General features: G+C 35.9%; 2 protein-coding genes across 4 annotated transcripts in view; one reads left to right on the forward strand and one right to left on the reverse strand.

Moving 5' to 3' along the window:
• The window catches only part of cramp1 (cramped chromatin regulator homolog 1), a 45489-nt gene extending 44072 nt beyond the window's left edge, over nt 1-1417 (forward strand). For both annotated transcript variants that reach the window (XM_061973955.1, XM_061973956.1), the window contains exon 20: nt 325-1417. In XM_061973955.1, the coding sequence (XP_061829939.1) occupies nt 325-582 (258 nt within the window). In that variant the 3' untranslated portion in view covers nt 583-1417. The remainder of the gene's footprint in view (nt 1-324) is intronic.
• On the reverse strand, nt 54-12700 carry dhrs7b (dehydrogenase/reductase (SDR family) member 7B). Of its 2 annotated transcripts, none has more exons than XM_061973961.1 (8): nt 12302-12700; nt 10341-10523; nt 10144-10262; nt 6126-6336; nt 5988-6080; nt 5764-5916; nt 4159-4365; nt 54-585 (listed from the first exon to the last, which is right to left on the reverse strand). In XM_061973961.1, the coding sequence occupies exons 2-7, from the start codon at nt 10495-10497 to the stop codon at nt 4160-4162; spliced, it is 939 nt and encodes a 312-aa protein (XP_061829945.1). In that variant the 5' UTR covers nt 10498-10523; nt 12302-12700; the 3' UTR covers nt 54-585; nt 4159. The 2 variants fall into 2 exon arrangements, with proteins under 2 accessions (XP_061829945.1, XP_061829942.1); XM_061973958.1 differs by having other exon boundaries at nt 12259-12700.
• Nucleotides 12701-13669: the final 969 nt, after the last annotated feature.

Raw genomic sequence — 13669 nt, forward strand, 5'->3', positions numbered from 1 at the left:
CTGCCATCTAATGTGTTGGAAGTGTAACTGCATTGTAAAGAACATTTAACACATTTCATCATCAAACATTTATTACAAGTAGCAGGAATTGGTGCCGTATCGCTTCATTGATTGAGGGTCCTCTTCTTTTTCATTTCAACACACACAATTTGTAATGTTTTCACATCACACAATTTGTAATGTTTTCACATCACACAATTTGTAATGTTTTCAACACACACAATTTGTAATGTTTTCACCTCACACAATTGTTAATGTTTTCAGCACACACACAATTATTAATGTTTTCAGCACAGACACAATTAGAAGTGCTTTGTGCTCCAGGTGGACTCCCAGCTGGCCTGCATGATGAGTGAGAGCAGTGTGGACTACATCGCTCGCTTCAACGACCTGGCTCAGGAGCTGGCTGTCAGCGAGCCCTCCATGGTGCCTCAGGAGCTGGCTGTCAGCGAGCCCTCCTTGGCGCCTCAAGAGCTGGCTGTCAGCGAGCCCTCCATGGCGCCTCAAGAGCTGGCTGTCAGCGAGCCCTCCATGGCGCCTCAAGAGCTGGCTGTCAGCGAGCCCTCCATGGCGCCCCCCTGAGGACTGCAAGAAGAAGAAGAAGAAGAAGGTGAATAAAGCCATCACAGCAGGGGTCCACACTGACCTTTTTCATAGTTTTCATTCTCAAAACCATTTTTTTGGACATGAGGGGTGAAAAGGCTGTGAGTCAGAAGTCAAATTGTTGTCAGCTCTCTTCTCGTCAATTTTGAATGGCAAATATTTCACATTGACATTGATTTTAAAATCAATATTATTTTATGAGCGATGACATTTTTTATTTTTTTTTACTTTTAAAATCCAAAAGGGTGATAAAAGTGTTAAAAATAAGTTATAAATGGAATTGAGATCTATCCATCAATGATTTTAATGATGGCTTATTTCAAATGTGTTTGGTCACATGAAAGTGTTTTTAAGGCAAAAATATGCAATATTTTCCCCCAAAATATTTCAAATGTGAAATAATTCGAGCCTTGATTTGAACCAAAGTTGTAAAGAAAAACAACAAAGCAGCTTTGTTTTGTTAGTCAACTTTTCTTCCACTTGCTCATGTTTTGGTTATCTGACAAGTCTTGTGGACAACCTGGACTGAATTTGGAAAAGAACCAAAACTAAACTTGACTTCTTCTTGCAACTTCAACTCTTGGAAAAGTCTTTGAGTGATTGGATGTGGCTGTGACTTGACTAGTAACACTAGTTCCGCTGCTCCTGAAGGATTTCTTCTACATTTTGTAACATCTAACTATTTATTGCTGAACTAAGTGCTTCTTTAACTTAAAATGTTCACTTGCTACAAATGTCTTTTTATGGCGTGCATAAAGTTGTCTAGAAAACTTCCTTCTGCTCTTGAGTCAATCATTTGTTTACTTTGAAAGCAAAGCAGTTGAAATGTCTTTGACCACAATTTGTAAAGTTGGCCTTTTAATATTAAAATAACTTTTGTTTGTGCTACAAACATGTTTCCATGTTGTGCGGATGGTTAGGAATATAATACAACTAAATATAATAACAAAAACTATAATCATTAACATAAAAACTAGTATAGTTAATATATTATTAACTATACTAGTCAACATCAAAACTAACTAAAAAGTATAATAGTTAACTTAAAAACTAATAACAAAAGCTATCATAGTAAGTAAAACATAAAACTATAATAGTTAATAGTTAGCTGAAATGTTAGCATGCTAGGATAAGTTGGCATACTTCTAAGATATGATATTTTGGTTTAAACCAACAAAACTAGTTCAAATTCTAGCACAAAACATTAGCAAGCTAACGTTAGCATTATGATATAAGAAAAGTTCATGGACTTCTAAAATGGCACCAAGAATCAAAAGCCAAGATTTTTTTGTGCTTTAGCATGCTAACGAATGCTTGAAAAGTGTTATTCAGTCTTAAACGTTCATTTATGTTCCAACACATTTATCCCGCATTTTAAGAGCGAGCTTTCATTTTTGTTGTTAAATGAGAGATTATCTTCACACTTCAACATCTCATTGCTAATGAAAATATGTTCTCAGTTGTCTTAGCCTCCATAATAAAATGATAAATACATGTCAACTAAAAGTGACAAAGTAATACAAAATGATGACAAGTAGGGATGATGCTCCAAACCGCTTTTCCCGGTTGTTCGATAAGAAAAGAACCGAGTCCTCGGACTCGAATCCCTTTTTTTCAAATATTGTGTGTTTTTGTCCATATTCAACAACCTATCTGGACCCAATAAGAGAATCGGTTCAATAAGAGGATTCCATAATAGGCTCCAACTCCATCATTTCTTATCAAACATCATCCCCAATGACAAGTAATAAAAAGTCATACAAAGTCAAACATTGATTAAAAGTGATAAAAAAAAGAGATGAAAAGTTATAAAAAGTAATAAAGAGATTAAAAAGTGATGAAAATACAAAGCGATAAAAAAGTGATGGATTTAAAAGTGATTGAAAATTGGTAAAAGGTGATGAAAAGTAAAGCAAAGTACTAAAAATAAAAAGTGATGACAATTTGTTTTTAATTACATAAAGTGATAAAAGTGATACAAAAAAATGGTTAAACGTGATTAAAAAAGTGATAAAACAGTAATACAAAGTGATGAAAAGTCATACAAAGTGATTAAATAATGATGAAGAGATTACAAAGTCATAAAAAGTGATGACAAGTAATACAAAGCAATTAAAGTAATAAAGAGATTAAAAAGTGATGAAAAGTAATACAAAGCGATTAAAAAGTGATTATAATGTAGTTAAAAGTGATAGAAAATTGTGAAAAAAGTGATGACACTTTTTTTAATTATACAAAGTGATAGTCAAAAATTGATTAATAGTGATGAAAAGTGATTTAAAAAGTGTTAGAAAGTGATCAAAAGTAATAAGTGATAAAAAGTGTTGAAAAGTAATACAAAGCGATTAAAAAATGATGAAAAGTAATAAGTGATGAGTGATATAAGGTGATAAAGTAAAAAAAAAAAAGTGGCAATATTAGTGATTAAAAGTGGTAATAATAGTGATTAAAGTGGTAATAATAGTGATTAAAGTGGTAATAATAGTGATTAAAAGTGGTAATAATAGTGACTAAAGTGGTGATATTAGTGATCAAAATGGTAATATTAGTGATTAAAGTGGTAATATTAGTGATTACAAGTGGTAATATTAGTGATCAAAAGTGGTAATAATAGTGATTAAAGTGGTGATATTAGTGATCAAAGTGGTAATATTAGTGATTAAAAGTGGTAATATTAGTGATTAAAAGTGGTAATAATAGTGATTAAAGTGGTGATATTAGTGATCAAAGTGGTAATATTAGTGATTAAAGTGGTAATATTAGTGATTAACGTGGTGATATTAGTGATTAAAGTGGTAATATTAGTGATTAAAAGTGGTAATATTAGTGATTAAAAGAGGTAATATTAGTGATTAAAGTGGTAATATTAGTGATTAAAAGTGGTAATATTAGTGATTAAAGTGGCAATATTAGTGATTAAAAGTGGTAATATTGGTGATTAAAGTGGTAATATTAGTGACTAAAAGTGGTAATATTGGTGATTAAAAGTGGTAGTATTAGTGATTAAAGTGGTAATATTAGTGACTAAAAGTGGTAGTATTAGTGATTAAAGTGGTAATATTAGTGATTAAAAGTGGTAATATTGGTGATTAAAGTGGTAATATTAGTAATTAAAAGTGGTAATATTAGTGATTAAAAGTGGTAATATTAGTGATTAAAGTGGTAATATTAGTGATTAAAGTGGTAATATTAGTGATTAGAGTGGTAATATTAGTGATTAAAAGTGGTAGTATTAGTGATTAAAGTGGTAATATTAGTGACTAAAAGTGGTAGTATTAGTGATTAAAGTGGTAATATTAGTGATTAAAAGTGGTAGTATTAGTGATTAAAGTGGTAATATTAGTGACTAAAAGTGGTAGTATTAGTGATTAAAGTGGTAATATTAGTGATTAAAAGTGGTAGTATTAGTGATTAAAGTGGTAATATTAGTGATTAAAAGTGGTAGTATTAGTGATTAAAGTGGTAATATTAGTGATTAAAAGTAGTAATATTAGTGATTAAAGTGGTAATATTAGTGATTAAAGTGGTAATATTAGTGATTAAAGTGGTAATTACCTCAAGCAGGTTTGTGTTTGTGCTGTTTGCGAGCACGATAGCTGGCGAGGGCGAAGAAGAGGGCGGGGCATAGAGTGCGCAGGTAGATGGCAGCAGTGGGCAGTGGTCCAGCCAGGATTAGGTCTTGACTCTTGACACGCACTGCTCTCAGGACGGCGTGGGCCACGTCTCTGGGGTCACGACCTGTGGCCGTTGTGGGGTCCTCCACTGCAAACATCAAACATTTGAAGGCTGCCTTCTGCTCTGCCTGAACACAAATGTTGTTTATGATGTGTTGCATCTGAAGGCTGCCTTCAATGTTGTTTACCAGTCAACAATGATGTGTTGTATCTGAAGGCTGCCTTCAATGTTGTTTACCAGTCAACAATGAAGGCTGCCTTCTATGTTGTTTACCAGTCAACAATGATGTGTTGTATCTGAAGTCTGCCTTCTATGTTGTTTACCAGTCAACAATGATGTGTTGTATCTGAAGGCTGCCTTCTATGTTGTTTACCAGTCAACAATGATGTGTTGTATCTGAAGGCTGCCTTCTATGTTGTTTACCAGTCAACAATGATGTGTTGTATCTGAAGGCTGCCTTCTATGTTGTTTACCAGTCAACAATGATGTTTTGTATCTAAAGGCTGCCTTCTATGTTGTTTACCAGTCAACAATGATGTGTTGTATCTGAAGGCTGCCTTCTATGTTGTTTACCAGTCAACAATGATGTGTTGTATCTGAAGGCTGCCTTCTCTGTTGTTTACCAGTCAACAATGATGTGTTGTATCTGAAGGCTGCCTTCTATGTTGTTTACCAGTCAACAATGATGTGTTGTATCTGAAGGCTGCCTTCTCTGTTGTTTACCAGTCAACAATGATGTGTTGTATCTGAAGGCTGCCTTCTATGTTGTTTACCAGTCAACAATGATGTGTTGTATCTGAAGGCTGCCTTCTATGTTGTTTACCAGTCAACAATGATGTGTTGTATCTGAAGGCTGCCTTCTCTGTTGTTTACCAGTCAACAATGATGTGTTGTATCTGAAGGCTGCCTTCTATGTTGTTTACCAGTCAACAATGATGTGTTGTATCTGAAGGCTGCCTTCTATGTTGTTTACCAGTCAACAATGATGTGTTGTATCTGAAGGCTGCCTTCTATGTTGTTTACCAGTCAACAATGATGTGTTGTATCTGAAGGCTGCCTTCTATGTTGTTTACCAGTCAACAATGATGTGTTGTATCTGAAGTCTGCCTTCTCTGTATCTAACTTCTTCCTCTCAGGACTAATCAAATCAGCACTTTTCACAATATGTCAATATTTGACAAGCACGTTAGGAGCAGGAAGTGATTATTATCTTGACAATTCTACTTTCTCTTACGGCCATGTTGCTTTTTGGGAAGGGTTCCATTAGTTGTGACCCGGGACGTGTAGGATGTTATTATTATTATCAACAGTATTGTTACAGTGACAACATTATTATTATTATTATTATCAACTGTATTGTTACAGTGACAACATTATTATTATTGTACTATATTTCATGCAGCCTTACCTCCATATTTGGAGTAAAATGACAATATAATATTATTATGTTACTATATTTGGAGTAAAATGACAACATCACATTACCTCCATATTTGGTGCCGTCGCCTGTGACAGCGTTGACGGACAGGTTAGTCCTGATGTATCCTGGGCTGATGACGGTCACAGAGATGCCGTATCGCTCCACCTCGGCACGCAAGCAGTCGAAGTAGGCCTGGGTGGCGTGTTTGGAGGCGGAGTCTGAGCACAGGCAGCACGATTATTGTCAGGATGACAACAAGGATGACAATAGGAGGCGGGAGGAAACTCACAGGCTGATCTGTAAGGAATGGCCATCTTGCCCTGGACGCTGCTGATGACCACAACATGGCCGCTGCGCCTGCGGACCATGGCGGGCAGGAGAGCTGACAAGAAATACTTCTCTGACCTTTGACCCCACACCCACTCACCTTGCGTGAGAGCCACAGGCCCAAAGTAATTGGTTGCCATGACCGCCTTGTGAACGGACAGGTGGGTGTCCAGTATGTTGCCACGGTAACTGATTCCAGCATTGTTGAGGAGCACGTCCACTTGGCCGTAACACTTCAAGATGGCGTCAGCGGCGTCGTCCAGCGAGTCTGTGCTGGACAGGTCAAAGGTCACCGTCCTTGGGGTGTACAACTGATGGGTCAACAGAAACAGTTACTGTCACATCCTCCATTTTGGACAAACAAACCATATCAACATGTATCGCCATAGACAAACCATATCAACATGTATCGCCATAGACAAACCATATCAACATGTATCGCCATAGACAAACCATATCAACATGTATCGCCATAGACAAACCATATCAACATGTATCGCCATAGACAAACCATATCAACATGTATCGCCATAGACAAACCATATCAACATGTATCGCCATAGACAAACCATATCAACATGTATCGCCATAGACAAACCATATCAACATGTATCGCCATAGACAAACCATATCAACATGTATCGCCATAGACAAACCATATCAACATGTATCGCCATAGACAAACCACATCAACATGTATCGCCATAGACAAACCATATCAACATGTATCGCCATAGACAAACTGCATCAACATGTATCGCCATAGACAAACCATATCAACATGTATCGCCATAGACAAACCACATCAACATGTATCGCCATAGACAAACCATATCAACATGTATCGCCATAGACAAACCACATCAACATGTATCGCCATAGACAAACCATATCAACATGTATCGCCATAGACAAACCATATCAACATGTACCGCCATAGACAAACCATATCAACATGTATCGCCATAGACAAACCACATCAACATGTATCGCCATAGACAAACCATATCAACATGTATCGCCATAGACAAACCATATCAACATGTATCGCCATAGACAAACCATATCAACATGTATCGCCATAGACAAACCATATCAACATGTATGGCCATAGACAAACCATATCAACATGTATCGCCATAGACAAACCATATCAACATGTATCGCCATAGACAAACCATATCAACATGTATCGCCATAGACAAACCATATCAACATGTATCGCCATAGACAAACCATATCAACATGTATCGCCATAGACAAACCATATCAACATGTATCGCCATAGACAAACCATATCAACATGTATCGCCATAGACAAACCATATCAACATGTATCGCCATAGACAAACCATATCAACATGTATCGCCATAGACAAACCATATCAACATGTATCGCCATAGACAAACCATATCAACATGTATCGCCATAGACAAACCATATCAACATGTATCGCCATAGACAAACCATATCACCATGTATCGCCATAGACAAACCATATCAACATGTATCGCCATAGACAAACCATATCACCATGTATCGCCATAGACAAACCATATCAACATGTATCACCATAGACAAACCATATCAACATGTATTGCCATAGACAAACCATATCAACATGTATCACCATATCAACATGTATCATATCAGATCAATTAAAAGTACCTTTGATAAAACCTTGGGTCATATTTGATACATTGTAAGTGGTAAGAAAGGTGAAGTATGGTTAGCAAGGTTGGTTGCATGAACAAAGGCTGTCTGCTCAGGCAGGAAGTGATCATGTGACACACTAACAGCCAATCAGGAGACATTCTCAACAATCAGTGGAGTGAGAAGAGAAAGTCCAAATGAAGAAATGGTGGATGAAAGAGGAAAAGTCACTTTTGGGGATTTTTCCAAAGGAACTGTAGTCAGACCAATGTGATCTGTACATGATGCAAGGCAAGAGCGCTAACAACACAGCACTTTAGCTCACCCTTTAGAGCACAGCTGTAACATCCTGCCACTAAACCTGCAGAATATACTTCTTCTCAGGTTTCTACATGTTTACATTCTGCACTATTTTATTACACTTTATCAAGCATTTATTACATATTGGGGGGGTTGTGTGCATGTAGCGTGCTTAGTCTGGAGGCTAAATACACACAGTGTGTTATGTAACTGTTGTTTAGTGTTGATATTCTTTGCTTAGTTTGATAAATGTTGGAGCAGTTTGCTTCATCAGGAGGGTGAAGTCGCTCAATTTAAAGTGTTGGATTTAACTGTGTTGGTGAGGGCGTAGAAAAAGGGGCATTTTTCTACCAGTAGACAGCGTTTAAGATTGAGTGTTTCACTGCTAAATTAATAATATATTTATATTGAATATGGATTTTAAATATGTATCTAAATAGGTGGTTAATTGGTTAGGTATTTATGTATTTGCATATTGGGTTTTCTGTTGCATTTATCTATTGTGTTTCTGGGTTTAAATGTATTTTATATGTATCTTGGTGCATTTATGTTGAGACAATTTATTTAAAATCTGTTTTAACTTAAAGGGAAAAGATGTGTCCATTTTCTTGCACTTGTTTAATGGTTAAGAGTTTGATAGCTAATTAATAATTGTAAATTATGGGATTGATAATTGATTGATTTTTTACAGCATGTTAATCTTGTGGTGTTTTGTCCTTAAAGGTTTTTCACCTACTAAAGAAGTTAAAGGCTACTAAAGGCTACTAAAGACAGCTAATGACAGCTAAAGAAACTAAAGTCTATTAACACTGCTAAAGACTGCTAAGAAGAAAAAAGAAGCTGTTTCTTGGTTGGAAAAACTGTTGCAAACTAAAGGAAAATAAAAGGAAAAAGTAACTACGGTCTGGTCTTTTGAGTGAAATCCAGAAGCCACATTCAGCATTGGTACATCCCTTCAAGTGTGGGATAAGCACAGCGAAAAAAGCAAAACACTTGACAGTTGTTGTATGCACACTGTGTCGAGCGGAAATGGCCTATCATAGCAGCACAACGGCTATGAAGGAACATTTGAAAAGAAAACACCCGACAGCGTTCTTGCCATCACCATCAACAAGTCAATCGTCCGCGTGAGTATACATTGTCATCATTACACAAAATCATGAATGTGTCATTTGTATCTGCCTTGTAAATTCATAAACTAAAACACTGTTTCGCTCTGAGAGGCGCGTTTGGCATGCCTGTTCAGTGTTTACAAAGACGCGCTCCTCTTTAACGCTAACGTTAATTAGTTGTGCAAATACCTTTTACAACATTAACAGTTACATATACTATGTACAAACCAACAATTCACTTTCACTTTAATAATACTATCATTGTTGTGTTATTAAGCAAAATAAGCAATACTTTTACTTTTGTTGAAATGTTTACACTGTTACAGAATATTTCGTTTTGCACTTTTTTGTATTGGATGTTTATCTTTATTTTTGCACATTTTAAAGCAAAATAAGCAATACTTTTACTTTAGAAATGCTTATACTATTGCAGAATATTAAGATTTGCACTGGATGTTTACTTTTATATTTGCACATTAAAAAGCAAATAAGCTACTTTTAATTTTGTTAAATGTTAAAAGTTTTAAATGTTTACATTGTTACAGAATATTTTGTCATGCTGTTGTCAATGTTGACTGAGTGGCCATACTTTTTTTTTGTAAATAAGTCATGCCTTTTGAAAAAACTGGCCTAAATTTATTTTTTCATCTTCATTTTAAATAAAATAAAAAAATCGGTAAAAGGAAAAATAATCTATAGATTAATCGAAAAAATAATAATCTATAGATTAACCGATTAATCGAAAAAATAATCTATAGATTAATCGATAGAAAAATAATCGTTAGCTGCAGCCTTACATCGTTTAAAAAAATCAATTGAAATGTTTTTTCATACATATTTTATAAGAAGACATTCTTAGCCCATCTCCATGCAAGCAACCAGAAGGAGTTTTCTAAACTGTAAGCGGCTTTTAAAAAGTAACTATCATTTTTATAGCAAATAATACATTGCGGGAATTGTGTTGAATGGAGAATGTATTTTGAGTGGAATGGGAATGAATAGTTGGGTGCCCAAAGACACACACCTTATATAAACACAGCGATGATAAATACCTGCTGCTTTCTATCCTTGGCACCTTCCACCAGCTCCTGGACCACCTGCTGCAGTCGTGCTGCATCTCGCCCACACAGCACCAGCCGAGCCCCCGCGCTGTGGAAGACACCAGCACATTCTACAAGCACAAAGTCACCAATTAGCCAAACCGGAGATCAACGAGAGCGTGGAAGAGGGTGACGAGCAGGAAGTTGACCTTTGCCCAGTCCGGAGCTGGCGCCCGTGATGACCACCACGGCGTCCTGGAGTGAAGCGCCCGCTCTGAGTCGGCAGAGTACACGATACAGAAGCAAGACCCCCACGCTTGCTAAGATCAGGGCTGGTAACGTGCCTCCTCCTGGGAGCCGCTCCATCTCTTTGTGAGCTTCAAGCCTGAGGCCTGCAGACATTCAATCAGGTTCTTGTGACGTCATTGTATCTGGGGGGGCTGCTATGATACACTGTGATATTCTACATCGGCATATGGCTCGAGGGCCGGATCAGGCCTGCCAACAGCTTTTGTTTGTGGGTGGGTTTGCTAAGTATAAAAATGAAGCTGTTCTAAATGTGTCCACTAGATGTCGCAATAGCAAGTCTTTGTATCTTTGTAGATGGTGCTACATATGTACAAAATAAACCACATGTCGAAGAACATGATCAAACTACATAAAGAACATCCTGTCATTTGATTTTGATATCATTGTTTTATCTTGACAGATTGAAAATGAACACCAATGAGTTGACTGATGAACATTATCACATCATTTATTCAGAAAATATAAATAACCACAAATAAATGATATATACTATAAATAGCACCAGGCAATTGTAAAAAAAAAAAAAAGAAGCCCAACAACATTATGATTTGTACAATTACAGAATGTGCTTGTTCTATTTTTAAACAAAGAAAACAATCTGAAGTTGTCTTTATTTTTAAGTTATTGTGCCGTGATTTTACCACTTGGGAGTAGATTTTTCTCCATCTAAAATGACTTTGACACTGTGCAGTCATCCGGTTTGCTGAAAATAATAGTTGAATGACTCACATAGTGTTTCAAATCTTTCATTTCTACTACCTTATATTGCATATTCCTCTATGCAGAACATTTATACTACCTTATATTGCATATTCCTCGATGCAGAACATTTATACTACCTCATATTGCATATTCCTCTATGCAGAACATCTATACTACCTTATATTGCATATTCCTCTATGCAGAACATTTATACTACCTTATATTGCATATTCCTCTATGCAGAACATTTATACTACCTTATATTGCATATTCCTCTATGCAGAACATTTATATTACCTTATATTTCATATTCCTCTATGCAGAACATTTCTACTACCTTATATTGCATATTCCTCTATGCAGAACATTTATATTACCTTATATTGCATATTCCTCTATGCAGAACATTTCTACTACCTTATATTGCATATTCCTCTATGCAGAACATTTATATTACCTTATATTGCATATTCCTCTATGCAGAACATTTCTACTACCTTATATTGCATATTCCTCTATGCAGAACATTTATACTACCTTATATTGCATATTCCTCTATGCAGAACATTTATACTAGCTTATATTACATATTCCTCGATGCAGAACATTTATACTACCTCATATTGCATATTCCTCTATGCAGAACATCTATACTACCTTATATTGCATATTCCTCTATGCAGAACATTTATACTACCTTATATTGCATATTCCTCTATGCAGAACATTTATATTACCTTATATTTCATATTCCTCTATGCAGAACATTTCTACTACCTTATATTGCATATTCCTCTATGCAGAACATTTATATTACCTTATATTGCATATTCCTCTATGCAGAACATTTCTACTACCTTATATTGCATATTCCTCTATGCAGAACATTTATACTACCTTATATTGCATATTCCTCTATGCAGAACATTTATATTACCTTATATTGCATATTTCTCTATGCAGAACATTTATATGACCTTATATTGCAGAACATTTCATAGCTGGATGTACACAAACAGTTAGCATTGTCCTAGCTAGCACCTATAACTTTAACGTTAGCCACCATGTATGAATATATAAGTAGGCTTTATGTGCACAAGGAGTCCAGATACACACCTTTATGTGCGCAAGGAGTCCAGATAGTAGTCTTTCTACACACCTTTATGAGAGTTGTCTTGTTTCACAGCCAGACAACAGGAATGTACTTCCGGTTAGTTCGCCTCGTGGGTGTTGTAGTTGTATTTTCCTGGCGCTAGTAGCTCATATGTACAGAATGTGTTTGCATAAATGTGTGTTTTTTATGAATTGAAGTTTTACAGATAGTTTCTTGTTGAGTCCTTTCTGACTTCCAGAGATGACCAGACGGAATTTACTTCCGGTTTGTTTCCCGCAATGCCTCATGGGAATTGCCAGGCGCTAGCAGCTCATACAGTGCCTATGAACATAAATTTACTTTGTGTAAACTTGTGTTTTTCTCTTTTATCGCGGTTTGTCTTCCAGATAGTCTTGTTTCCTCCACACAACAGTCAGCAACAGCTACAGCCTGACGACACCGGAGTTTACTTCCGGTTGGTTTCCCGCAAGGCCTCATGGGGATTGTAGTTTTAATATGCCTGGCAGCTCCTGCGCATGTCCAGTATTTATTTTGTGTAAATATGTTTTTTGTATTTGTTTTACCGAAAGACTAGATATAAAAAGGTTTCGGTGCTTTGGAAGATATGTCAATTACTGCGCGATTTAAATATGTCAAATAGCCAGAAAGTCATCTATGTTCCTGGTTTTGGGACTCCCTTTATTATGAATTGGCCACCAAAAAATAAAACTGAAAGTCTGTAATATTTTAACGTTAATGTGATATTCAGCATATAAACACACATTTTCCCAGGGGTTAATGGGGATCCATGGGCAGAGGTGGGTAGAGTAGCCAGAAATTGTACTCAAGTAAGAGTACTGTTACTTTAGAGATGTATTACTCAAGTAAAAGTAAGGAGTAGTCACCCAAATATTTACTTGAGTAAAAGTAAAAAGTATGTTGTGAAAAAACTACTCAAGTACTGAGTAACTGATGGGTAACATACACACACAAATCATATATATATATATATATAAATATATATATATATGTATGTGTGGGGAAAAAAATCACAAGACTACTTCATCTCTACAGGCCTGTTTCATGAGGGGGGGTACCCTCAATCATCAGGAGATTTTCATCTCCTGATGATTGAGGGTACCCCCCCTCATGAAACAGGCCTGTAGAGATGAAATAGTCTTGTGATTTTTTTTCCCACACATACATATATTGCGCTCTACTACGGTATCGAGCACTATTTTTTGGATAACCTTATTAAGACATATAAATATATATATATATATACACACACACACACACACACACACATATATATATATATATATATATCTATAAATATATATATATATATATACACACACACACACACACACACACACACACATATATATATATATATATATATATATACACATATACATAATATATATATAT

This window comes from Nerophis lumbriciformis, linkage group LG22 (genome assembly GCF_033978685.3).
Source record: "Nerophis lumbriciformis linkage group LG22, RoL_Nlum_v2.1, whole genome shotgun sequence".
Taxonomy (NCBI): Eukaryota; Metazoa; Chordata; class Actinopteri; order Syngnathiformes; family Syngnathidae; genus Nerophis; species Nerophis lumbriciformis.